The following is a 27,569-nucleotide window of genomic DNA, read 5'->3' as shown; positions in this document are numbered from 1 at the left end:
CTGGTGAGCTCCCGGGGCTCGGCGGGGCGGGAGCCCGACGGGGGACCCCCCTCCCCCGGGAGCAGGCAGCGTGCGCTGCGCTCTCCCCGCCTCCAGCCGGGCTGCGCTCCTCCCTCCCCGGCTTCTGGCTGCGCTGCGCATTGCGCTGCGGACTCGGCTGCAGGAGGCAGGTAGGGACCGCTGCCCGGCCTCGGGGGTGGCGGGAGCCCAGCTGGGGCGCTGGCGCTAGGGGGGAGCCCCGCCAAGCGGGGTCGGGAGCTGGTGGTCCGGCCGCTCCCCCCGCGCCCCCGCCCGCCCGAGACCTGTCTGGCTCTCCCGGGGAGGGATGCTCCCTGCGCGGGTGCCTCGGGGCTGGGGCACTGGGGAGGAGCCTCGGCGCAGCGAGCCCGCTCCGTCCCCACGGCACAGCCCCGGCGGCTGGGACAGAGACGACCACGGCTTCCACCCAGCCCCGCCGCTTCTCCGTGGGGCGCACGGGCTGCTCCCGAAACCCAGCCGGGGCTCGCCTGCGGCTGTGCCCTCCTCCCCCTAACTTCCACAAGCCAGCAGCCGGCTGGTGCCTGGAGCAGCCTCGCCCTTCAGTCCCCAACATCGACCTTTGCTTTTAAAACACATCTCCCTTTGGACCGGTCCAGTTCAGGGGTTCTCAGCCTGTCTGGGAAAAGAGAGACTGAAAACTGAATTCAACTATATATCCAGAATATAGATTTCCAGACGCGTCCACACCTCTGTTAGAAATTGTTTAGGGGTCTGCCAATGAAAAACGGTTGAAAACCCACTGATCCAGTTCACGGGGGCGGCAAATACGTTTTATTAAAGAGCGGAGCGGGGGGAGGGGGGGCGGCGGAAGGAGAGCTCTTTTGGGCACTGAGTTAGAGTAAAAGTGCCCAGATAGAGACTTCCAGTGAGAAAACTCTGGCCCTGACCAGCAATCCCTACTGCTTTGATTCTGACTCCCCCAGTCGTCACAGGGGAACCTTGAAACTGATGAAGTGTTGTGCATTTCTTGGCCTGAGTTACTGAGATACTGTCTGGGGCAGGGTCTCTGCCCAGAAGCTCTGGGGAGGGTGGATGCAAAGCGCCCCTGAAGCTTGTCTATCAGTTCACTTCAGAATGAAAGGCGCTGTAGACATGTAAGAACATCTCAAGATAAAGCTCAGGGGAAGTGTAGAGCCCACAAAAGCCACGCAGATTAGGGCAACAACCTCAAGCTTGGAATCAAGAATCAATTCCTCTCTATAAATCTTGGAGTCACACAGTTTGACAAACTATAGAGATCATAAGCAAAAGTGGGATGGAGATGATTCTGCTTTCGCAGCAGAGTCTCCCAAGTACCTGCCTAAAGGGACTCTGATAGCAATAAGACCAGCACGACACCCCACTCCTCTAAAGCTGAGGGGGTTTGTTTTGAGGTTTACATTGGTTCAATCACCTTTGGTAGAAGGGTTTTTTGTTTGTTAGTTTTTTTAGCGTAAAAAGACCTTGCAAAATAAATGTTTGCTTATATCAGGGGTGGCCAAACTTATTCACCCTCCAAGCTGCATATGACAATCTTCAGAAGTTCAAGAACGGGGCATGACTGCTGGGGTGGTGGGGCTCAGGGCTTCAGCCCTGTGGGGAGGGGGATCTTGGGGCTGTGGTCTGCCAGGAGGTGTCTGTCTGGATTTGGGGCTTCAGCCCTGCTCCTGCTGAAGTCCCAAGCCCCAGCAGGAGTGCCCCGCAGGGTTGAAACCTTGACACTCCCTTCCTTGCTGGGCAGAAGCCTGAGGTGACATGGGGTGGGGGGGAAGACATGGGGCCACATGCCCTCCCCCCAGATTTTTGCCAGGATTTGCAGGCCTCCTTCGGTCACAAGGTGCCACTGGGCCCCCTCCCTGCACAGCAGCTGCTGGAGCTGGCAAGCTGGGCTGTGGGGAGAGGCAGCAGCAAACAGCTGGGATCTGCAGGGAGAACCACTGAGGGTAAGAGGGAGGGTGTACCTGGGAGGGGCATAACTCAAGCTGTTGTGGGGGGGACTTTTAAATTGTGCCCCTCCCCCCCACTCTCAACGGGCAACCATCCTCTCTCTGGAACAAGCCCCTAGCCCCACCACCATGCCGCAGCCAGGGCAGAAGCCGCGAGCTCCACCCCCTTCTGGTAGGCAGAGAATGGGGATGCTGGGGGGGGCTCTGCAAGCTGCACTTTAACTGTAAAAGAGCAGCAGTTTGGCCATCCCTGGCTTATACAGTAAGAGGCAAATGCTGTCCTCAACACGGAGCCTTCACTTAAGCACCTGCATTTAACAAATATGCCCAGGTTTATTAGTGACTTCAGTCTGCATTGTTATGGTGCGTAGGGTTGGGAGACAGATAAAGTCCTGGCTGAGTGGAATAGGTTTGAAGGAGGCACTCCATGTGCTCTGAGCTGTTCACAAGAAAAGTAACATTAATGTGTATTTTAACAAAGGACTAATCGCTGTACAATTGCAGCATTTTGTTTCATCTGCCAGTAATGATGCTGTGGATTTGGAGGAAATGTGGCAGTCTAGTGTTTGAGGATGGTTAGTTCAATGGAAAAGAGTGACATTTAATAACATGAGAGCAATGTGCAGAAAGCTTCAGTTTGAATCTAATTTGTGTAGAATTTCTCACCCTTAAAAAGATGCCCCTAATTAGCTGACTTTTAACATAAATTGTGTCCTTTAATTTATTTATTTAGATTTGAATAATAAAGGATGCTCATAAAATATTGAATCATAGAAATATGGGACTGGGACATGCATAGGTCATATAATCCAGTCCCCTGCACTGAGGCAGGACCAAGTATTCTAGACCATTCCTATAGGCATTGACCCCAGCAATTAGACTTACAGTTGCAAATAGTGGCCACCTAACACATACAAATAATGAATTAGCCACACACAAAAGCACTTTTCATCTCCAGATCTGGTGTTTGCTGGTATGATTAGATTTACCAAGGAAACATTACTGTGGTTAGTGGAAAGGCATCTCAATCTCAATTTGGAGGTGCCAGCTTTGTCACCTCTGAAGTGCCAACCCGCAGGGCAGCTTGGTTAACCTACAGTTTTGCTCACGCTCTCACCAGTTTACAGAAATGCTTGTGTCAGACCAGTGATGAAATGTCTTGCAGCATTTCACAAAGCCAAGAAAATAGACCTAGCTGTTGCCTGAGTCAGTTTTCAGAAGGGTTTTACTTCTGTAAATTTAAACAGAGCAACCAAGAACAGTTAATTCCAAAATATAGTTCAGAAAACTGACAGAGTTTCATTAGAGTACAGACCAAAGAGCACATTTGTGTTCTTGTGGCTCAGGAGAGAAAAATGGAAAGTAACAAGCAGGGAGGGTTTTAAGCCATGTGAGGTAACCTGTGCTGTGTATAGTTTGCATCTGATGAAGTGAGCTGTAGCTCACGAAAGCTTATGCGCAAATAAATTTGTTAGTCTCTAAGGTGCCACAAGTCCTCCTTTTCTCTTTGCGGATACAGACTAACACGGCTGCTACTCTGAAACCTGTCAGTATCTTTAATGGTTAGCAAAGCTATTAAGGATGCAGATGGAGGTTTCCCTGTGGCAAAGCAGCAGGGAATCCAAAATCCCAGTAAATCCACAGTGCTTTGGGCTAGACTTTATCTCTTCCTACCTGAGCTGAACACTCATTGTCAGAGTGGGCCGCTATTCAAGGCTAGCCATAATGAGGGATTGGTGTTTTCCAGAAAGGCATTTAGATTTATTCTACCATCAAACTCCCAAATTTGTTTGTATAGTTACTCTGGGTGCCAATTTGTTTTCCTCTTTTGTCTGTGTTAGATGTAAAAGCAGCAAGTTGAGGACAGTTCAATATTAGGATATAGACCATTTGGTTATAATCCCTTTACAAATTATTATTAAGAGTAATAAAAAAGGCAATTTCTAAACACTCAAGATATAAGATCCAAGTAAGAGTAAAGTGGTAGATATAGAAAAAAAAAAGTAAGAGCAGTAAACAAGCCTATTTCAGAAGGAAATAATACATTCAGGAAAACTCGTAACTGCCTACTGCTCCTCATTGAGAGAAAATACCAAGCGATCTGCAGTCTCTCAAACCACCCTGAAATAATTCTCCATTTAGGCAAATTATTTGACACCCCCCATAAGTATCTTTCACTGTATCACTTGTAATTGGGGCACAGAGGAAGAGAAGTGTTGGTATCTCCTTCTTGCACATATCCTCTTTTCAATCAGTGATGGTGAAAAGTAGGGGTACAGAATACAAACCTATATCCCCGTGGAAGCCCCACTCTGCAGATTTACCAAGATGGCATCTTGGAAAGAAAGTTCCCTTACAGGGAGTATTCATGAAACCAGGCCCACTTCAACTCCTTTCCTACAGCCATACCGAGTTAGCTGAGCACTTCTCACAGAAAATCCTTCTAACACTTATACCAAGTTGTAGTTTGCCCTCGAGTGGAGAATTAGTTAACCCCATCTGAAACCTCAGTGAAAGCAAGTTAGATTATGAGATATACTTTTGGAAGCATGCATGAGTTGGGTGTTACTACAGCATTCCCCAACAAACAAACGAGAGCCATCTCACATCATTAGTGTTAACAGGAACAAGGGAAATGATTAATATATTTTTATAGGAGAACAAACATTTCAGAGGTTATGTACAGTGTGAAAAATTGCATATGCCTGTGAAGAATTCAGCATATAACAATACATAGTTAGGTACCGCATCTTGGAGATTACAGATTGTGGGTTTACTTCTACAGCAATATATCCAGACAGCTAAGAAGCTAATTCTTACCCTCCCTATATGCTTACTACTCACTGTGATTAAAGTGTGACCAACACCTCTTACACTGGAGAGGGGAATATGAACTTTAGGCCTGTGGCCTTTTGGGAACTATAATTTAGTAATTGTGTTATTTGTTTGTAGACACTCATTTGCAATCCGTTACAGAAGATTGTGTTTTGTTTCTAGTTAGTTAGCTAGACAGTTAACCATCTAGTGAAGAGAACCCATTGAGGATGTCTGTCGCCCTACAGTTCATGGTAATTTGGGGATCAGATCTACCTAGTTTTCAATATCTTTACTTACATGAGGAGTCTCAAGCAACAGGAACAGCAATCTCAGTTGCCAAGAAGAACAAACACTGAAGATTTAATTAAGGACATCTGAAACTGGGCCTGTCTGAAACTCACTCTTCTGGTAGAGTTTAGTCACTGCTAGATTAGCAGGAGAGCAAGCAGGAAAAGGTTAAATGTAGCAGTACTCTATTGGGCAGGAGTTTTAATGCCAACTTTTGCTATAAATTAGCTGATCACTTCTTAAACTGTACAGTAGTTTATTTTTTTGGCACTTTAGCTTTTAAAATCTCTTCTATAATATCCCAGCCTCTCGCCAGACCTGGTGTATTGCACTGTACAACCACGAAATGTGCCCATGCATACGCGCCTACGTGGATTGGTCTCTCTGTTCTGGTCACCAGAGTATTCGGGTTGCCACCATTGCCAACTAACAGTACTAACAGCAATGGAATTGCTGATTTGGAATCCTGAAACCCGTGGGTCAAAGCCCAGGCAGGAGAGGTGACCACATCCCATATGCCTTTCCTGACATGCTGCTAGCACTGAAGACAGGGATGTTTGTGAACTGCATAGAGTCTCCTCAAATCAACCTATAAAATCTGAAGTCAGACAAAACAGAAGAGGATGGAGTAGCTGTACGTAAACTGAACAGGCCTGGCAATTTTATGGCCATTACTCGTATGGGCACATGCGTTAGCAGCAGCTCTGGCTCACCTTGCCTTTAGGTAGGAGGGGGAAAAGTCTACTTGTCTGACTGCCATACAAGGTCACTTGAAGAGGCTGTTGCACAGCATGAACCTGTAAGAACATGAACGATCTAAGAGCACCTCAGTAGTTTCAAGTTAGCTATGAAGGCAGGGAGACAGAACTGCAACCTGTAAGCCACAGAGGCCAGCAGGTTTGTGGAGATAATCTCCAGGTTTGAAGATGTAAGTCTTTTGGTAAATAAAGTTTGGTAACATGGAAAATGAGTTGTTATCCTCTGGGTGAAACATTTTAGCCTCCTCTTCTAGATGTCTGCTGGCTCTCTCTAAAGAGGTCGCATCAAGGTCACAGAGCCAGAATTCAACCTGGACTAAAAATATGGTTAAAAACCTGCCCATGAGCAAATCTCCGCCACTGCAAAATAAATTACATCCCCCTTCCCTGCTGGGAGCACTGCACCAGCCCAGCCCAGGATGTTTCACACTATCAACTAAAAAGATCCCTAAAACTTTATAGGTTACACTAACATCCGTAGGATCCCAAATTGGAAACAGTTAACCAAATGCACACAAGGTAACATAACTTTTTGCTTGCACAGTAGGGAAGATTAAATGGTGACATGGCATTTTGCTGAGCTATCACCATTTTAGGTTTCTTATGAGCAATTCATTAAGTGAGTGACATTTACAAATTTGTATGAACTACTGTTTAATTAGCATAAAGCACTCTGGGTCTTATTCTTTGTTGCCCTATATCTTATGACATCATTTACACCACTGCAAGAGTGTAAAAGGTGAAAAACAGCATCAAACCATAATTCTAGTATTTTACATCCAGTGTACACTGGTTTAAATGACACAAGGTATAAGGTAATGGAGAAACAGATACTCAAGAGTCTATGACGGGCACTACAAAAAGTAAAATAAAATAAAAATCAGTCTGCCCTCTCCCCTGTACTAAGTGGTAACGTCAGCCCTCCCACTGATGTGTAGTGAAACACTTCAGTCTCCCTCCCAGCCCTGTTGTGGGCATAACTGTGCACCAGCTGAGAGCAGAGAACTGGCCCAAGTTAGCCCTCTAGATCTGGAGGGTGAGAAGTATTGTTCCCATCTCTGAACCCTTTCCCTTTGCTCTGTTCAGAGTGAAGATGAGCTGTGAAGAGATCCGTGTGTTTGCAGTGAAATTTGGGCAAGATTTTGACCTCTATTTTGCAGGTAACTCTCCTCTTTTATAACTGGATGGGGTGTGCATTTGGGATTTCTGTGCAGCTGATCAGCACTTGCCATGCAATTCAATCCATTGCTGGGGTTGATTTATGGACTTCTGTAGCTGCCCACTTTGCTTCTCCATAACCTGTGAACCCTTCAGAGCAATACTGGTCCCCACAGCTTGGCGAATGACAGTTCTGGGTCTCTGAGTCAGTCTTCCCAACATGCTCTTTAAGAAGTTAGTGGAGCCAAGCCTGCTTCTTGAGATTCAAGTGAACACTCTAAGGGCTTGTCTTCACATACAGTGCTACAGCGCAGCTGTACCCCTGTAGGGCTTTAGCGAGGCCACTACTACGCTGACAGGAGGGCTTCTCCCATCGGCAAAGTCCATCCACATCCCTGAGCGACGTAGTTATTTTGATATAGGTCTGTCATGTAGACCTGGCTTGAGCCTTCTATAATTTCAGCTGTTAAAATGCTGAATTGTTTTTAAATCACTGTTATTCTGATTTCACTTCAGTTTCCTCATAAGCATCAATCTGGAGCATTGCAGACGCAGTACCTCGGTTGATGGGCTACTTGCTGCTTATATGACATCTCCAGAGAAAGGATAATTGGAAGGGGTGATGGTTGTGGTGGAGGTGGGCTTTCCAGCTTATACTGGGGAATGAAACTGGTTAGAAAACTATCCGTTGTTTGTACAAAGTCTAACAGTTTTTTCTCTTCTCCCCTTTCGTCGCTCGCTTGGAACACAGATGATGAAGGTAAAGTTGAAATCTGCTTGACATTTATGACTCTGGACTAAGCTAGTGCTGATTCTGCTTGCCATTCCCAACACTGTTGGCTAATCCCCCCCATGGTGTTCATCAGTATTTGGTGGTGACCTTAACACACGAGTGGTGGGCATGGGAAAAACTCCCTCCTTCCTGAGTTCGTTAAGTGACTCCAAGTCAAAGATGTTCTGCAGCTGGAGCAGCTCACCTGGCACACAGGTGGCTTTGAGGATCGGGGAAAGGCCACCTATAGGATACTCCACCCACTGTCCTTACCTGTATTCAGCCTCCTCTTCTGAAGTCTAAACTGGAAGAGCAAATGCACATCCTGGGCCATCTTCCAATGATGGAACATGTAGAGCAGAGCTCTTCAATCTATCACATGGAGGCTCTCCCTGAGCACAGACTGGTTGGTGGGCAGTTTGGGGACGAGAGTAAAGATGGAATCCACTAATCTACTTAAGTCCGTGCTGCGATCCACCAAACCCAGTAAGCACCTAAACTCACTTGGTGTCGAAGTTTTTCAGAGTAGAAGTTCCCTAGATGCCTAAGTTTCTGCCTCTAGGGCCCACACTGCTGCCTCACACTAGGCGTCCAGACATCTACCTCCCACCTAAGCCCTGGAATGATTCACAAACTGGGAGACGATAGGTGGCTAAATGCCTCACCCAAGAGGCCCAAGCCGGCAGGTGCCCTCTGAGCACGCCTACTTGATCGGCCCCATTCAAAATCCAAGGGAGGAGGAGAAGGTACTGTCTCCATCCACTCTATAATTTCTATCACGAAAGAGTCATTTGGCCAGAGAGCGAGAGAATAAGTCTACCACCCAGCTCTTTGGACACCCACCTGAGGGGCAGGAGACCCTGGGTCCAATCCACCTGCTCCAATCAGTCTTTCAATATTTATCCACAGTGGAACAGCTTCAACAGGAGAGATGGAGGGAACCCTACATCAGAATTAATATCCCATTTTTCAGTGGTTAGCGCATCTCCTGAGAGGTGGGATACCTCTGTTCAAATCCTTTCTTCCCCTCTGTCAGGTAGGGGGGAACTGAATCTGGGCTTCCCACATCCCAGCTGAGTGCTCCAAACACTCAGCTAAAAGTTATAAGGTGGGCACCACCAACCATTTTGTATGGAACTAGGTCAGGAGACAGACTAAAGGGGCTTTCTGGCACTCTTTGGACAATACCCAAGTCCCTAATTGTTTCTGGGAAGAGTGGAGTTAGTTGTGACTGTCTGATTAATGTATATATTAAAAGGTCTGGAGTGCGACAACTGGAAGAAGGAACACTCCCTACAGCACCAGATCTTTCGAAACACATCTAATCAGGTACTCGTGGTACAGCCAGGACCAGAGAATACTGTCACGAATGTATTTGAGTCTATGGCAGATCAAGAGATGATACCTGGTATGATACTTCTGGTTTTACATGTCCTGTAACAACTGTTCCCTCTAAGCTGTGCGCGTGCACACAGATCCTAAACCCCACTTACACAGCAAAACCCCACATGCACAAAAATTTGCACAGAAGCACAACAATTTAAACAGACGCAATTTTTTGCACACACGGCCTGTCAAAAATTAGAGGGAACATTGCCTGTAACCATTGCCCCAGCTCTTCATTCCAGGTACGCTTTTGCCCCATGTACCTCTTGGATTACCTCAGCTAGACCCGAGTTTAGCAACAGTTTCTAGTAATTGTAGTTTGTCCTTAATGCCAGCTAAGAACAGAGCTAAGCTCAGATAAAAGACATCAATCCTCGCCAAAAAAGATTTTGCACATTTTGGAGGTCGGCCAATCTGAGTACAGCTTCACATCACAGCAGAAGCCAAAGATCAGAAGTTCTAGCTGTGGGCAGACAGAAGATCAGGGAATTCCTCCACCCCCACCCCCACCCCCAAACATTGTCCTGTACCACACCCATGAAAGAGGCACGTGGCTCTATAGCCTGAAACTAAGCCCAGGGGCTAGGGAAGTGCTGCAAAGATTTCTAAAGACCTCTATCACAAGCAAAGTTCTGAATCCCCATTTTGTATTAAGTGTCAGTGAGAAGCATCATTTTATATTGAACAAGCAAGGCAATGTATCTGGAACGAAGAGCAATTCGTCAGTCTCTTTTGGTGTGCATCAGCACCATCTCTACATGCCCCCACTTTTTTCAGTTATTCGTTCAGTGCCAGATTTCCAGATCCTGTTTACATCCAACATGAGAAGAAAATGCAACCCTCACCTTGTGCATGTGCTCCAAGGGATTTGCACACTGACATCACACTCTCTAGCCCTTAACTGTTTTGCCCACAAGATAACAGAAGTCCAATTGAATTTTTGTCATCAGCAGTCACAGGGCAGTACACAAAACAAGTCCCAGCTCCACTCAGCTGTAAGGAAGGTCATGGACAGAGGCTGCTTGTGGTGGAGGAGTAAGATGCCTGGATAATAAAACTGTTGGAACCCCTTTACGTCTATTTTTAAATGGCTGTTTGCAAACTTTCTGCACAGGCTCCTAATAGTAAGTACTTTGTGTTTAGGATGCGGAGTGCATTTCACCATCCACTATTACAAAGACTACACGTTGGAGGAAGGGTTGCCTGTGGCATTCAGCGTCCTGGTAGAAAACAAGACTTACTGTATGTACTGCACACATGAAAGTGGGGAAAAGACTATTCGATTTAGGGTAAGTAACTCCCTCTGTTTCTAGTGTTTGCCTTAACTCGACAGTTACATCAGGAACCCAAATTAAGAAAAAAATTAAACATGCTAGACTGTGTTTCTCAAATGTGGCCACCTGGGGATTTTTCTGCGGCCACAACAGCCTCATGGGCGGAGATAGGGATGGGGGACAAAGCAGCAGCCCGTCCCTACAGCTTCCAGCTGTTGCTCTTGGATGCACTGCCTTGATGTTTGCTGGCACCACCAGCAGGGGATTGGTGCCATGCACCGCACAGCCTCCTGGGGACTCCAAGCAGCACATCTTCAGGCACATGGGGCCGTGGTTTGTGCTCGATGGGGGAGGAACCTTCAACACCTCAGGCACCTGGTGAGTTCCCAACCCACCTTCCCAGGCGTAGAGGGGCTTCGGGCTTCAGCTTGCCGGGGCTCCAGGAGAGGGCTTCAGCCCCGAGGCTCTGGGCTTAAGCCTCCCCATCCCCACCCTCAGCTCCAGTCCAGTGGCGGGCTCCAGACTTCAGCACCTGGGCCCCAGCTCTGGGCTTCAGCCTGGGGCAGTGAGTTTCAGCTTCGGGCTTCAGCCTTGTGGCAGTGGGGCTCCAGCTTGGAAAAATTGTCAGAGCAGCCACCAGCAAGAGTTGGTGGCCGCACTCTGAAGCAACCAAAAAATCTGTTATGAGAAACCCTCTGCTAGAACATGTTAAACTGTTCTTGAAGTAGAGATGTGAAAACTACAGACAAATGTCAAGTTTTTGCACTGGTAGTTAATCTGCATATTTCCTCCATTTCAGGAAGAAGAAGTTCCCAGAGAAATTCATGAACAAAGCAGTGACATCATCTTCATCCAAAAGTCAGTTTCACCAATACACACAAAAGCATTCAAATTTGAATCTTCACTAATGCGAGGCTACTTCTTGGCCTTTCAGAAAGAAGAGGACTTAAGCAAACTGATTTTAAAGCAATGTGAAAATGAAGACCAAGTGGATGAATCCATATATATGACTGTCTCCCAAATAAACTGATTTGATAACGTACCATACACAAGCAATATCTTGGCCATTTTTATCCAACTTTTATTACTTACGTGGTCAAATTATCTCTATGCTAAACTGTGTAACCACTCGAACACACAGCCTCCGGGCACTGAGTTAAGTTCCTCGGGGTTTGTGCTGAGTTTATTGGCTCCAGGACTAACACTTTTCAATTCTTACCTGCAGCTGAGAGCAAATACTGAAACATAAATTGGTGGACATGGAGCTTAGGAATTTTATGATCATAGAGATGAACGTCTGTTGCTAGTTACAACGGCTTCTATGGTAAGGCTGCTATTACCACAATGCCTTCTCCAAAAAAAAAAAAAGCAAGTCTTTGCATAAGATTGTCATTGCCAACTTTTTGAATTAAGTATTACATTTGGAATTAAATGAACCTTTTGATTTTTTTTTTAAATGAAGTGTCCATTTGTGTCTCCCTCTATCACAACATTTAAAACTGAAGTAGATTTTGCAGACTCCTATGAGGAAGACTTACTGTCTTTCTATCCATCTGTGCCGTAACAGGATGGGTCCGGGTCCGGGTCCGACAGACTCCGTTTTGTACTAGGAACTGACCACATGGCTAACCTTGTCAGCTTAGGCACATATATAAAGGGGAAGAAACTGTATTTTAAAAGGGGGTGTTATTAAAGGCTACATCTCCCCTACAAGCTAGGGGTGTGATTTCCCAGCTCATTTACCTATACTTGCGATAGCTAACGCACAAGTACGAATAGTAGTGTAGCTGCAGTATTGGGGGAGCAGCAGCATGTCTTAGCCATGCTGAGCACAAACGCTCCTGAAACCCGTGGGTATGTACTCAGCCCTACTGAGCCATGCTACCCCAGATACTCTGTCTGTACACATGCTAACTCTTATCAAGCTACCTAGCTTACAATTAGACATAGCCTGAAAAAGGTGGGCTGTTCATCATCATAGATCAGCAGGAGGGACCCTGCCTAGCCTAAATGCTGTCCCAACCTCAGACTTCCAGAAGGGTCAAGGTCCGATTAGGGGAGGAGGCATCTCAGGACTTTTATTTTATTTTACTAGCTCTCTGGTGCTTTATAAGAGCACTGACTGTTGTTAAGAAACTTCTTTGCTAAGCCTGTGCTCCTTGCTTTCCTGTCACACTGTCCCCAAAAGGGTTAAACTAGAATGCAGAGTGCCTACAGCTAGGCAGAAGGGGCCGGGGGGTTGGGGGGGAGAGAAGGGTATGAAAACAGGTGCAAGGTCTGAGGCAGCTGGACTGCAGAGTGCCGCATCCTGAGGAAGAGGTTAGAAAAGAGGGTTGAAGCTGGGTGTAAACTCTACAGCCAAAGAGCTAGAGACTGGGACTAGACTTAGCCCAGACCCAGTTGGCTTCAGAGTACACTTATGACACACCTGTGATCACACAGGAGTGAGACAGGGCTAGGCTGCACCACCACGTCCACTACACAGAGCTCTACTGGGCTTGTGTAGTCGTGGCAGAGCGCTGGGAGAGAGCTCTAAAAAATCCACCTCCACAAGGGGCGTGGCTCCCAGCGCTGGTACACTGTCTATACTGGCACTTTACAGCACTGAAACTTGCTGCGCTCAGGGGTGTGGTTTTTTTGCACCCCAAGAGAGAAAGTTGCAGCGCTGTAAACTGCCAGTGTAGACAAGCCCTTAGTGACAACAATAGCCACTTTATAAAAGGCTAGAAATTTGTATCTGAGAGTGGGGGAGTTGCCCCCTAAACTGCAGGTATGGAATTTGCCTCTCCACGCATGGCTCCATTGGTGTGACTAGAGCTGCACCCCAAATAGAAGTCAAACTACACATATGGGGGACAGTAATTGTGAATCAATTAAGAGCAGGCTCTCACCACTATCTTTCACACCAGCCCAAGAACTCAGTTGGGGCCCATTATCATTCAAACATTTATTATGCTGGACAGTTGGCAAAGATCCCATAAATAACTACAGATGACTCATTTCTATGGCTATTGCATCCTCCCAAGCAGGAAGCCATTATACTGACAGGCAGCCAGCTGCAGTCATGATTTCACACAAGAACACCCATATTTGAATTCTTATCCCGAAGACAGCTGTGATACTGACACTGCCCTAAAATGCTGTGTAGATTCTAAAACAAATGAGATTTAGACCTTGTGTAAATCTTAGTAGTCAAGAAAGGAATTAAAAATTTAAAACCATCTTGGGTAACATGAAACAACTTCATATTTCCAATTATTAGTTAACGAAACTGACAGTAAAAATAAATGTAGCCAATTTTCTTGCTTGAAAAATCCCATATAAGTCCCCCCTACCCTCTATTAACCTGGGCTTTGGAAAGCCCAGTCACAATGAGAATGTAAATCAGAGATCACTCTCTTTCCTATTTATTAACAAACAGAAATAAGTATGATTTTGCAGAGAGTTTGAAATCCACGTAAGGTGGCAGAATATGGCCCCTCTTCACATAGGTTGAGGGTTTTGGTTTTTGCCATTTGACTTCAAGACTCTCTCTCCCCTGTGGAATCACACAGGCAGTACTCAGGAAAAGTAGGTGGGTGGGTTGTATTTTCTCCATTAGAGAGAATGCTGCTGACAGACAATTTCCATTTGCACTGGTAAACCGCATGCAGCTCATAAGTCCTGGAAATTAAGTTGCATTGAAACATTCTTTCCTTCTGTGTTTAGAATGGTTTATAAACAGAGGACAGTCTCAGTAACAACACTCAGCACTGGATCTATTCAAAACATTGCATAAACAATGATTTTTTCCTAAAATAATACCTTCTTCAAGACAGAGTGGTGAGAAGATTTTAACTGTTTATAGCAGATAAAAATGACTGTCAGAATCACACACACACCCAACATTTGTAAATTCTTTATTGTATAGATTAACAAAAAGTCTTCCCTTTTTCACACTGACTCTCAGGGCCCACTCAGAACATTATGTGAGGCACCTTGTGTACACTTCACTAATTGGAACATTGGAAACAATGGCTGAACCTTCCCACAGCCAAATTCATTTTACAAAATGGGCAATTAAACAGTAATTACACTGCAGCGATCAAAACAATGCAGCCACAGAAAGGGAAAATGGGTTGCAGCCATCCAAGACTGTTCCTGATACAATAACTCTACTAATTCAACCCCAATTACACTGTAGCTACATTAATTTACTCTTATCTGAATCCAGTTCACATCAGCCTAACTCCTCTCTTCTGGCAGAGCCCCACTTCTAGCCCATTTTTTTGCTACGGATATTGGATTTTGCAATACGGAGCCAGCTCAAATTGTAGATTTCTACCCATGCACTATGGACTCTTAATTACTGTTTTTCTCTCATTGAATGATTTAGTAACAATATGATGAAGCAGAGGCAGCAGTGAACAATGATGTTTTGCCAGCAGTTCGGTTGCATCTCAGAGGCTCCACAGCATAGCCACAGCCTTGCAGATACCCACATCGTGATAGTTGAAGTAGCAGAGGCCTGCAAAGGTCACAGCTGAGAGTACATACAGACCTGTATTGGCCAGTTTAATAGATGTCTCCCCATGGACATAGTCAGTTATAACCTGCCCAAGACCCCTACAAAGAAAGAAAGAGAAACATGCTGAAAAGAGATCAGAGCAGTCCCTAATCAAATCTGGCTGGCTCTCCTGGCCATCATCTATGGGGACTTTCCCTGAAACAAATGCCCTCGTAACACTCACATTTCTCAGTTTCCACATCATCTGCCTAAACTGAGCCATGTGCCTCCACTACTCAGAGGCTTTTGCTGGAGAAAATGATCCAATTCCTACTCAGCAGGCAGCTGCAGGCGCTCACAGAACAGTTTGTGCTGACTAGTGATTACGGAGCCAAATAAAACTTGGCTACTAACCCTTTTAACAGTATCTAGGAAACACGCAGCTAAGAGCTATTCCATTAATGAGTAAATTTCACTCCCAAACTAAGGAACAGTAACAGTCCTGAAGATCTAGCAGGATTCATTGTGCTAAAGCAGCTGTCACTGCGGGGCGGGTAAGAGATACCTGTTTTACCTAGATGGGCATTTTGATAGCCCCGGGTCACCAAAAGGCAGTGAGAGGAGGGCTATAATTCACACAGAAGAGGAGGTGGGGAAGTCAGGAGGCTACAATCCACAGAAAGAATCAGAGGAAGTGCAAGGGGTGACAACTCTCAGACTGCTAGAGCTATGTACTGCCACCAGGTAGTGGAACAGGGTGGGGGGGGGGGGTCCTGATTGGTTCCTATCTGCACCCCTGGCTGTTCTGTATAAAGCCCCATAAAACACAAGGAGAGCAAATATGTATCCACAGGCAGCCCTATGACCGCACCATAGATAACTTAGCCTTTGACTGTTTTTACTTTGAATGGCAAAGTCAGCCTATAAATATTACATGCCAAAGAAGCTTGGTCTAAGATCTAAGTGACTTCAGGTTTCTTGTGCAAATAAAGTTAGATTTTGTACTGACACTCACTTCATCAATCATCATGGTTGGCCTGTCAGGAGTGTGTGTTTTGCATGTGGTTTATGACAATACTTGCTGAGTAGAGATTTATACCTGAAGGTCTGAATGTATGGAGGTGCAGTGCAGAGCTAAGACGCAGGATTTCAGCACGCCCCCCAAAGTGCCAAGTGAGAGCAAAGGAGAAAAACCAGAGGAAAAGTCTGCAAATGCTGGCGTTTCAGATCAGCCATTAGTATGGGCTCTCTGGTTTGTCACTGGGATTATAGTAGCTTAAAGAGCCTTCCCTTTTTAAATTGTCCTAGCAGCAATGATGCACTTCAAGTCCAAAGCAATGGCTCCAAATGTAATAAAATCCCAGCTCCCCAGTAGGGGATAAGGAGAACACCCTACAAGGGTGCACAGGGGTCTTTCACATTCCTACCTCTAGCCATCACAGAATAAACATGACAGGAGAAACAGAGGGATGGCATGACTGACACACACTGGTCACTAGCGCAACAAGCCAGCTGTTCTTAGCCATCTTAGTAACTGAAAGTTCAGCTCCCCTACAGACATCTAAACAGCTTAAGCCCCTGTAACCTTTGCTTTGGAAGTGCAGAGTTTCTTACTATCAGAGAAACATTTTCAAACTATGAACCCCCATGTACAGGGGGAGGGTTTCATTTTGTGGCCTTTCTCCATGAGTCATAACAGAAAAGCCAAGACAAAGAGTGTTTATCCTGGAGCAATAGATAAGTAAAACTGAACAAGCTGGCTCTTGTTTTTTGCTGGGGAAAGCCCCTAATTGTCTGCACAAAAAAGGGTTTTTTTTATTGTGGACATCCAGTTTAGAATTTACTATCCTACTCTTTGCAGAATCACCACAAGGTAGTCATGGAAGAAATGTCAGCATCTGCAAATATTTTTACTCACAAGGAAACTCAGACAGTACAACTCAGTATCCTGCTACAAACCATGCCATGCCATATGTCGTATCGCCTAAAACAGGAACCACCACTGTGACAGTGAAAGGCTCACACACACAGGATTTCTGTAGGAAATCTTAAGTCTGGTTTCATTTCAACACTTCCCTCGGCCCTATAATTTTATTTAGCGAAAGAATTCCTAACAGTGATGATGTTTCAGAGGAGCAGCAAATAGGCAGGACCCAGATTTCACAGCTGCAGGGCGAGCTTCTGCCATTCAGCAAAGCACAGGGGTCTGGCACAGCTATGAAGGGGCAAGACTGAGACATCTCAGGACATTTCTCTTATATTTAGAGAGCACCTTTCATCCCAGAGAATCCCGAAGTGTTTTTCCTATGGATGTACAAGCTATATCTAACAATTCACCTTAACTCTGACCCTTGGGGAGTTGTATGCCATGTTGTTGCAACTGTGTCAGTCCCATAAAAGATATTATTACCTCACTCACCTGGGTAGTTGAGCAGTCTGCCACTTTCTAGACATCTGGTACACCATAAGAATGGCAACACTGTCAATTAGGCCTACCACACACCTGTGGAACTCCCCAACAGGAAGACGTGAACAGAGGAAATTCCAGTGTATGGGAAAGATGACTAAAGAACTACAGTCAATCGGTTGCAGTCAGCAAACAGATATTTCACATGGGCCAAACAAAACACAAACCTACAAACTTCAGGACCTCAGCCTCATAAGTTCAAGATGAATGCTCAATAAGTCCTTCGCTCTCCATGGTCTTCTCACTGATGAGCTGCCAAGCCTGAACTACATCACAGAACCCTGGCAGACTGATACTGCAGTTTCAGTGTCATCTTCCCTTGTTTCTTTGCTCCTCTCTCCAACACAGCATGACGGAGCACAAATCTGGAGGTGAAGTAGCCAATCTACTCCCCTCCTGGCTAAAAAGTAGAAGCTCTTTTGAGCTAAAGTCCGCTTAATCTGCAAGGAGAGAGACTATACTCACCTGGGCATCCTACTCATCTATAAGCCACCAGATAGAAAAGTCTTCCCAGAGGAGCAGAAAGAAATGCAGTCTGACCTGGTGATGAAAGTCAGAAGACTCATCATCTTGACAGATTTCAACATTTATATGGATGATCATGTCACTAAAACAATTACCCAATGTCTCTCCACCTGGAGAGTTCCACGAGGCTTGATCTTCTCCCCACTCCTTTATCAATCATATCAATACGAAGCTGTTAAAAGAGTTGGTGAGACAACTTGGGCTGAAATGTCAGCAGTACAGAACTAGCCATCTCTATATCCCCTTTATGTCGAATGCAAACAGTAACGTCTCCAAGCTTATTCAATACTTGGTTGAAATCAGCACCTAGATGAAGAGTAGCTGGCTAAAGCTGAACCCAAGTGAGACCAAGGCTGGTAGGAAGAGGGAAGTATGCTAAAGTACTTGACTCTATTAGAATATTCCCCCACTATTGAGGGCAACTGTCCTCAGATTGTCTTAGGATACTTTTGGGCTCCTCAGTGCTTTTGGATGCCCAAATAACTATGGCAGAAAATGTCCACTTCCATCGGAGACAAGGTGGGTGAGGGAATATCTTTTATTGGACCAACTTGTGTTGGCAAGAGAGACAAGCTTTTGAGCTACCACAGAGCTTTTTTTCAGGTCTGGGAAAAGTACTAGAGTATCACAGCTAACTGTGTAGCTCGAAAGCGTGTCTCTCTCACCAACACAAGTTGGTCTAATAAAAGATATTCCCTCACCCACCTTGTCTCTCCAATACCCTGGGACCCACACAGCTACAACAACATGGCATACAACAATTCCATCTGTGGCGGATTAGAAGACAGTGCCCCTTCCTGTCAGACAAAGACTTGGCCACAGTGATCCACACATTCATGATCTCCAGGCTGGATTATTGCAACTCATATCTAATAATGAAGCCAAAGACCCTTATAGCATTTCCCCTAGTATAAAACATAGCGGCAGGTCTCTGTCTACATCATTCCAGTGCTCTGTTCTCTGCAATGGCTCCTCACTGAATATAGAGTCCAGTTCAGAATATGTCCTGACAGTCAAAGCCTTCCATTGGCCTTGCTAAAGCAACCTAGGAGACCTCCAAGGACAACTACTTGCCTGCCAGTCAGGAGAGGCTTGTGAGCGCAGAAAACAGAACTTTCACAGGAGCTTGACCTAGAATTCTTACATCAGACAGAAACCACAAGCCTCAGCACAATCAGAATTAAACGTCAAAAACATTTATTTGACTAGCTTCCCTTCAGTGAGTCATGCACTCGCACATACAAATACTAACCTGATAAAAGTGTCAAACCATTTGTCCTGCAGGCTGAAAAGTAAGAATGATGCTATTCCCATTTTAAAGTACTTGGAAAATGCTCAGTTACTAGAATGATGGGGGCGACGTAGACTTAGAAAGGTAACAGATAAACACACCCTCATGGACGCAACATCCTCTGGTCGAAAACTTACAGCAGTTTAACAGCTATACAGCCACAGGAAGTGAAAAGTACTGTACCCAACTGAAACTGAAAAAGGAATTTAGGGAGGTAAAGTGGAGTTACCCAAAAAGATATCTGGCCAGGATTCAGGACCAACATCCTGACTCTCGCAAAAATGCCAGGGGATTAACCAGCATGTGTAGTCAAGACTGATTTTTGTCTCACTCTAAAGATGGCACCTCCAGTAATACAGTGCCCTCTAATGCTAAGCTGATGCCCAGGCTCTGTACTGGCTTTGAGGAAAAAGAGCTACCAATAAAATCCTGAGTTTCCCTTGGAGGTCTTAGTTAAGCACAGATCTGTCCTGATGCTGCTTTAGGGGTATGCTCTGAAACAGTCAGATCTGAAGGCCATATATAATCTACTAGCCAAAGACAACCAATAGTCCCCCTTAGGTAAATTTTCCTACTGTCTGCAAAGTACGAGATATGGATAAGGAGATGAACTCAGGAGACAGAGTGAAAGAATGCTCTCCTAATAGGAGTATCTACTCTGCCTTCTAAATGAAGAGGCAAAATGACAAAGACGGTACCAGGTGTTAGTCTGGTCAAGGCTATAACATGCCAAGATGCCAGTCACAATAACACAAGGAATAAGAGTTTTGCTCTTGAGTTTTACCAGGTGTTCCAATGTGAACTTTCTGATTCACATAGATTTGCTGCTCAGCTCCTTTGCAACCAGGACTATAAGCCCAAAGAGTAGCTCTGGCTGGTCCTGGTGAGACATCTACCAGACTTTTTCATACCTACGCTTACCAGTGACTGTGGAGTGTGAGGGCTGCAGCCAGTGAATAGTCCATGGCAGGTCCAGGATACAGATAGGCTGCAGGGAGGAGACCCAGCAAGAGGACACTGACAGCTCGCTCACTCGTCCAGTGCAGAGATGCAGCCTTGGAACCGGCTGCAAAAAAAAGCATTTTCAACACAGAGTTTCTGCGCACAATATCCCAATCTGAACAATGGTTAACTCATTCTGACCAGCTTTGTGCAACTAGGTGCTTTCTCAGACCTAAATACACAGCTCTTAGCTGGGCAAAACCAGGTTGCCTTTGACTTATTGCTACAAACAATATTCGTAAGAACATAAGAATGGTCATTTTGGGTCAGAACAATGGTCTATTTAGCACAGTACCTTGTCTTCTGACAGTGGCCAGTGCCAAATGCTTCTGATGGAATGAACAGAACAGCGAAATTATCAAGTGATCCATCCTGTCATCCAGACCCAGCTTCTGACAGTTAGAGATTTAGGGATACACAGAGCATGGGGCTGCATCCCTAGCCATCTTGGCTACCAGCCATTAATGGACCTATCCTCCATAAATGTATCTAATTCTTTTTTGAACCCCGTTATACTTTTGCCCTTCACAACTTCCCCTGGCAATGAGTTTCACAAGTTAGCTGTGCATTATGTGAAAAAGTACTGCCTCTTGTTTAATCATACCTGTTGTCTACTAATTTCACAGGGTTACCCCAGGTTCTTGTGTTAAATATTCCTATTTTAAATACCGCCTTAAATGTTGTTTTAAATCTCTCCTCTGAATGCTCCCTCTGCTGTTCAGAAAGTAAAGTTCCTTTAATTAGGATACAGACGACAGACTGAAAAAGCTGATAGATGAGGCCAAAGGAAATGCCACCTTTGTTTGTTTCACGGCCTGCTGGTCATTAACAGGCCCTTTCACAAACACCACAGAACAGGCATTTTTGAAAACAATAGTAAAGACAGTTGCCCTAGTGCATAAGTGTATCAAGAACTGCCTGCAGATGCAGTGCTTGCCGGTTTTGCCTCCCTGTGGCCTTCACTGAGGGCCCTGCTCAGTACATGACAGTTTGAAAGGAGTGGATGAATAACAATGAAGCAGCACAACAGGATGGAGAGGGAAGAACACTGGGCACCAAGATGCATTGGTTCTATTTCTAGTTCTCCCATCAACTGTGTGACCCAAGGCAAGCCACCTCCCTTCTCTGTGCCTTAGTTTTCCACCTGTGATATGGGATAATGATATTGAAACCCCTCCCCTTTCTTTGTGAAATGTTTTAAGACCTATGTATGGAGTGTGCTGTATCTGTTAAGTATCTGATACATCTGTGATAAGTCCATGAAGAGCTGAGTGCATGAATTAGGATTGCTGTTATCTTAATAAGAGTAGGGGCTGGAACCCCCAGGTATTCAGTGCCTAGAAGTAGCCTAAGAGGCCCCATGATCTCAATCCTCTTCCATAGACAACTACCAGTACACAGTTCTGTTTGCACACAAGGTGACTCAGACAAGCACAGAAGTGGGAGTTTGGGGTCTTTGTACCTTGCCTACTTTTCCTACACATTTTGGACACCACTAGAAGAAATATGGTTCTAAGAGATGTTGACATATACTGAGGGAAGCAGGACACCTTACAATACACGGGCACTTAATAGGCGAGAGCTAACAGCATAAAGTTACAAAGAACTGATTTTAAACACACATCAGATCACTTGTCTAAATTCTTACTGCTGTTTGATCAACCTGAAATCACGAGCTGGAAAAGAGATTTAATGTGAACTGTACCAAAAAGAAGACATGGAATTTCTCCTGCTCTGCACAGGGTGACCGATATTAGAGAAGAACTGCTGTGACAATGGAACAAAAAGATCACCAGCAAAACAACTGTAGTGGACTAATGTGCTACTACCATGAACTTCGAGAAATACTTTCCAACGTGCAACAAGTTTCTTCTTGACATAAATGTAGCAAACTTTTTTTGAGTTGGACTTGTTTACATACTGAGACTGTCCAAGGCTGCGTTGTTTCAAGGAGACATGGTCTGTGGAAAGAACTGTTAACACAGTGTGAGTAGTTTCCGTAGCTCGAGAAAGTAGAAAACTTGTAGGGGAAAAGGAGTGGGGGAAGCATGGCTGTCACTTTTTATCGGTTTGTTTGGTTTGTGTCTGCAGTCTTCTTTCTATTTTCTGCCACTTCTTTCTATTTCCAGCTCCACTCTGCCCCTTACTCCGCCCCTAGCCTAGCTCTGCCCTCATTCCCTCTCTGCCACCAGGCCAGCTCCAGCCACAGCTCCGCTCCACCCCCAGCCCAGATCCAGCAACAGCGACGGCTCCGCTTCGGCCCCAGCCCAGCTCTGCCTTCACACCCTCTCCACCCCCAGGCCAGCACCACCTCTAGCCCCAGCTCCTCCCCCATCCCCAGTTCTACCCCCAGCTCTGCCTGCAGCCCACGCCCCTCTGCTGAACCAACTGTGCAGTAATGGAAGGGGTGGCGCAGGCAGATTCCATTACTGGTGCGGGGGTCAGGGGGCCGTGACAGGAAAAGTTTGGGTTTAAAGGATATAAAATCCTAATTAATCCCTGGTCATAGTATTTCTCAGGTTTAATGGCATACATTATGACAGTCCTGGATTTTTGTCTTTGCCTGTTTATCTTACACCACTCTCCACTGATTCTTGGTACGTGGAGAAAGGAAATTTTGTCCAGCAATGAATCTTGCCTCCAATCCAGTCTTTATAGCCTGACCTCAGATGGACCAGAAGCTCCTGTCCAACAGAGGAGCCACAATTTCAGCACCAAGCTTACAACAATCACCATCAATCTATGGGAGGGCCATAAAAAGGATCACCCATTCTTTAATCTAGCTTCCCTTTTCCTATCTTGTGGAGGTCTGTGGAAATTGACTGGATAAAACTAACATCTTTTGCTAGTAAACTGAGAATGTTTGTTTGAAACTCAGTCAATTTCTACCATTTAAGAAAGATGCTAAGGGGAAAAAAAAGCTGGATTTAGAATTCCACTTTTCCTGCAAACTGTAATAAAATGACATTGCATGTGAGATTACTGAGAAGTTAGTTTTAGGCTGACAGAAAGAATCATGAAGTTTTCAGCAGAAAACATGAAGTGCAAAGTGAGATCTAATAAACCATTACAGCACAATTTCCTGTTCACAGAGATGACTGCCTGAATTTTCAGGCAATACCAATTTCCATGCCCTTCAAAACAGGAGGGAAAAACCTCACAGCAATTTGGAAATTTTTGTAGTATCGAATTATACTGTAGATGTTTACTTCTCCAACTCCTAACTTAAATTATGTCAACTGATTTTAAATCAAAAGCTTGTTCAGATTGAGGTGCAGTGAGTAGATAAGGCAACTTCTTATCTGCGACTACACAAATCACTCCATGGGGCCAAGAAAACGCTGTAATGACTAGGGTGATTGAGCTGGCTGAAAAGGTCAGGATCAAATATCACATAAAAAACAACAATATAGATAAAGAACAGCAGCTTCCCAAGTGGTTATCAACAGAACTTTTGTCCCATCTTAGACTGACATACCATAGCTTCTGGGAGTGATGTGGATTTGATGTGCCAGAGTTGGCCGATCCAAGACCGTTGTACAGGCAAGCACAGGTCTGGTCAACAGACTTTTACTGAGAAGAACTGTCAACGGAACAAAGATTGATTAGTTGCCTTTTATATCCCCAAAACTCAAAGGTAAATCCCTGCAAGTTAAACTACAGCAACCAACATCTTAATCAATAAGCAATAAGAGTCCAGAGGGCCGCCTGAAAAAGGAAGCCAGTGGTTTCTTCAGAAAAAAGGATGCACAAAGTTAGAATAGGGAATACAAATTATACCCCACAAACAAGACCATGGGGGAGAGGGGGAATGTGTTATTTGCAATATTTCTAACAAGCCTGGTGTACACATGCTTTAGAGTTTCCATACCAAGGATTTAAAATCCAAAGCCCCATGCCTGCAAAAGTGAGACAAGCTGCACCCAAAACAGTGCTTCCAGGAATCTGAGACAAGAACATCAGCCACCAACTCTGGCATGACAAACTTTGCAGCTGTGTTGTGAGCATTAGGGAAATCTTGCCTTTATTTCATGAACTAAACAGGCTACATTAGAAAAGACCTGCTCAATACTAAGCCGTTATGGGTAACTATGGTATTTTCAAAGATCTGAACTGCTAGTAGGTCTGTTGTGTTCTTTCTGATGCTTGTTTGCACCTTTAAGCTACCAGATTTTTGTGGCATTGATTCATTCAATGGCTTGGCATAGCTGACACATAATATAATATTCTGCACATCTATAGTTAAGTAGTAATAGCGCTATGCCTTTCACAAAGGGACCTCAAATGAGCTTTATTTTACTGCCTCTCTAAAGCTCACACAGGCAGGTGGAGTGCTGTACAATTACAACTGACAGAGGGAGAACTAACAGATAGCTTAGAGCAGTTGCTCTCAACCTTTCCAGACTACTGTACACCTTTCTGGAGTCTCATTTGTCTTGTGTACTCCCAAGTTTCCCCTCACTTAAAAACTACTTGCTTCCAAAATCGGACATAAAAATACAAAAGTGTCGCAGCACACTAGTACTGATAAACTGCTTATGTTCTCATTTTTACCATATAATTACCAAATAAATCAATTGGAATATAAATATTGTACTTACATTTCAGTGTACAGTATATAGAGCAGTGTAAACAAGTCAGTATCTGTATGAAATTTTAGTTTGTACTGACTTCGCTTGTGCTTTTTATGTAGCCTGTTGTAAAACTAGGCAAATATCTAGAGCAGTTGATGTACCCCCTGGAAGACCTTTGCGTACCCCAGGCTGAGAACCCACTGGTTTAGAAACTGTGAACCAGGGGTCTCAAACACTCGGCCTGCGGGGTTATTTCCTGCGGCCTGCCAAGCTCCCCATGCCCCCTGGAATTATTTCCTGCGGCTGCCAAGCTCTCCTCACCCGCTGCCCGCCCGCCCTCCCCCGCAGCGTGCAGCACCACCGCTCTTCTACCTACCTCCAGGCGTTTCCCACTGCCAAACAGCTGTTTGGCAGTACTTAGCGCTTTCCAGGAGGAACGGGGGAGGAGCGCTCAGGGGAGGAGGAGAAGAGGCGGGGCCGGGATCTGGGAAAGGGACTGGAATAGGGGCAGGGACTTTGGGGAAGGGGTGGGAAGAGGCAGGGCAGAGGCGGGGCCTCATGGAAGGGGTGGAGTGGGGGTGGAGGGCAGGGCTTTTGTACCTTTTTATGAAAAGGTGTCAGTGATGCGGCCCTCGGGCCAATGTACTAGTCCTCGTTGGCCCTCGTGGTGAGTTGAGATCCCTACAGGGAGCATCTCTGGCTCTGGGTTTGTACAGCACCCAGCACAAGAGGCTCCAACCCAAGGTAGAGCCTTGGGGGGGTAACAAGCAATATAAACAGCCGCGGGGGAGACTGGAAAAAAACAACAGCCCAACACCCCCCCAAAGCACAGCCTGCAATGGGGGAGGGAGGGATAGGTCAGTGGTTTGAGCATTGGCCTGCTAAACCCAGGGCTGTGGAAACTGGAGTTCAATCCATTTAGGGATCGGGGCAAAAATTGGGGATCGTTCCTGCTTTGCGCAGGGGGCTGGACTAGATGCCCTCCTGAGGTCCCTTCCAGCCCTGACAGTCTGTGATTCTATGACCAGCGCTAGTCACGGGATTTAGCGGGGAGGCAGAAGCTGGGGGGCCACGGGGGAGGCTCCCAGACCGCGACGGGTGACAGACCCGCCCAGGACCAGGCAGGCGGGTTTCTGGCCCCCGGCCCCGCCCCGCGCCGCAAAGGGGGTCGTCACTGTCGCTGTGCCGCGTCACCCTTGCCAAGGCCCCAGGGCGGGGAACAGACCCCCCCGCAGCCCTGGCCCAGGGCAGCTCCGTGGGGGGGCCGGGCTGAGCCCCCCCGCTCCCCGTGTCCCGCGCCCCCGGCACTCACCCAGCGCCCCGCCTCGGGGCCGCCACAGGCCCCCCCGCACGAGCAGCGCCGCCATCTTGCCGTCTGCCCCTGACCCCGCCCCGCCCCCACAGCTCCAAGGGCACCCGGGCACCCGGAAGCGGAAACAGACCCGGGGTCGAGCTGCTGGAGTCGGGGTTGGCCCCGCGGCGCGAGGAACCGCCCCCTTCCTTCCGGTTCCGCCGGGGAAGGTCACAGCGGCCGGAGTCGCCTGCCCCATGGCGGAGCTGGACGGGGGCCGGGACCCCGCGGTCTCCGAGCTGCAGCGGCTGGTGGCCGCTGAGCAGCAGCGGGCGCAGTTCACCGCCCAGGTACCTGCCCCCCGGGGCCCCTAGGTTCCCTCCCGGGCCCGCGACGGGCAGCCAGGCCCCCTGCGTCCCGCCCCGGCCCTGCTCCCCTCCCCCCGGCACGCTCTTCATGGAGCTCCCCCCACATCAGCCCCGACGGGGTCCAGACCGTCAGTCCCTGGGGCCCCTATTGCCGCCCGCCCCCAAGGGACTCCTCTTCCTCCTCCACGCTTGTCACCACTGCTGCACCCTGGCAGCTGATAGCCCTGGCGCCTCTGGGCTTGCTCCATCAGTTAGGGTGCAAAGAAATTGCTTGAGCCGCAGCAACTCTTCTGTTACAAATTGAAGCCCGGCTTGTAACCCTCCCAGAGAGAGCAAGGCGGCCCCCTGCGCATATCCCCTGACGCTGGTTTTGGGAGATGGTGGGTAATGTGAGAAAGTGACTTGGTCCCGTTCCTAATGAGTAGCTGCATGGAGCACAGAAATCACATTGTCTTCGGCATTAATGGACCCCTTTGTGCCATGTCAGCAGGAAGACCAAGCACTGAATTGGCCACAGTGACTGAATTCTCAGTTCTGAGGGTGATGGTCCCTTCGAGGATAAGGCAGAGGGGGAAAGGATGGTGTTCTGGCAGGACTCCTAGACGAGTGATTGTTGTACCCCTCTCATATTTTAGCTTCCCCATCTGTAAAATATTTGGTTAAATAGTGGTAACTAACATGTTTCCTGTTCACATCCAGGTTCATAATTTCATGGAAGTTTGCTGGGACAAATGTGTGGACAAACCTGGCTCAAAGTTGGACTCCAGAACAGAAGGCTGTCTAGCCAGCTGTGTGGACAGATTCATTGATACTACATTATCCATCACTAACCGCTTTGCTCAGGTTGTACAGAAAGGAGGACACTGACTACTGCATTTCCCAGCTCCGGACAACCCAATCTTTCCTGTTGAGCTCAACGGACTTATCAGCTGTCGGTGGAGCATCATGATGTGTTCTAAGCTACATTTTATGTGACACTTTCACGAAATGCAGAAGTGGTTGAACAATCATTTGCGGAAAGCACAATTGTCCCTGTGAATTCTTTAGCTGCATTGAACTGTTCATAAATGTGTCATCGTACTGCAATTTAATAAAGCATCAGGAACACTTGTCCAAACAAGTCTTGTGATGTGAAAGTGTGTATCGCT

At 46.4% G+C, this 27,569-nt stretch overlaps 3 protein-coding genes across 3 annotated transcripts in view; 2 read left to right on the top strand and 1 right to left on the bottom strand.

Annotated features, from left to right (window-relative positions):
* Positions 1-26,164, bottom strand: part of BCO2 (beta-carotene oxygenase 2) — a 77,001-nt gene extending 50,837 nt beyond the window's left edge. The window contains exons 1-2 of the mRNA XM_074936727.1: positions 26,075-26,164; positions 23,667-23,771 (exon numbers count right to left, since the gene is read on the bottom strand). Coding sequence (XP_074792828.1) covers positions 23,667-23,771; positions 26,075-26,129 — 160 coding nt within the window. The 5' untranslated portion in view covers positions 26,130-26,164. The remainder of the gene's footprint in view (positions 1-23,666; positions 23,772-26,074) is intronic.
* On the top strand, positions 38-11,738 carry IL18 (interleukin 18). Its single transcript, XM_074936831.1, has 7 exons — positions 38-170; positions 6,914-6,987; positions 7,737-7,785; positions 8,176-8,243; positions 9,016-9,165; positions 10,287-10,432; positions 11,217-11,738. Exons 2-7 carry the CDS (start codon positions 6,921-6,923, stop codon positions 11,445-11,447), a joined length of 711 nt encoding a protein of 236 aa, XP_074792932.1. The 5' UTR covers positions 38-170; positions 6,914-6,920; the 3' UTR covers positions 11,448-11,738.
* Positions 26,165-26,238: 74 nt separating the features above from the next.
* TIMM8B (translocase of inner mitochondrial membrane 8 homolog B) lies at positions 26,239-27,541 on the top strand. The gene is made up of 2 exons (XM_074936784.1): positions 26,239-26,403; positions 27,121-27,541. Exons 1-2 carry the CDS (start codon positions 26,311-26,313, stop codon positions 27,286-27,288), a joined length of 261 nt encoding a protein of 86 aa, XP_074792885.1. The 5' UTR covers positions 26,239-26,310; the 3' UTR covers positions 27,289-27,541.
* Positions 27,542-27,569: the final 28 nt, after the last annotated feature.

This window comes from Natator depressus, chromosome 22 (assembly GCF_965152275.1).
Source record: "Natator depressus isolate rNatDep1 chromosome 22, rNatDep2.hap1, whole genome shotgun sequence".
Lineage (NCBI taxonomy): Eukaryota > Metazoa > Chordata > Testudines > Cheloniidae > Natator > Natator depressus.
The sequence above is the reverse complement of the archived record's forward strand: the minus strand, read 5'-3'. Positions and strand labels throughout refer to the sequence as shown.

What these genes read in the sequence shown, in the direction of transcription:
- IL18 (XM_074936831.1), top strand. Translation starts at nt 6,921, where the DNA reads ATGAGCTGTGAAGAGATCCGTGTGTTTGCAGTGAAATTTGGGCAAGAT. An exon ending in ACATTTATGACTCTGGACTA is followed by an intron (nt 7,786 to 8,175) that starts AGCTAGTGCTGA and finishes GTTGGTGGGCAG; the next exon opens with TTTGGGGACGAGAGTAAAGA. An exon ending in AAAAGACTATTCGATTTAGG is followed by an intron (nt 10,433 to 11,216) that starts GTAAGTAACTCC and finishes CCTCCATTTCAG; the next exon opens with GAAGAAGAAGTTCCCAGAGA.
- TIMM8B (XM_074936784.1), top strand. Translation starts at nt 26,311, where the DNA reads ATGGCGGAGCTGGACGGGGGCCGGGACCCCGCGGTCTCCGAGCTGCAG. An exon ending in GGGCGCAGTTCACCGCCCAG is followed by an intron (nt 26,404 to 27,120) that starts GTACCTGCCCCC and finishes GTTCACATCCAG; the next exon opens with GTTCATAATTTCATGGAAGT.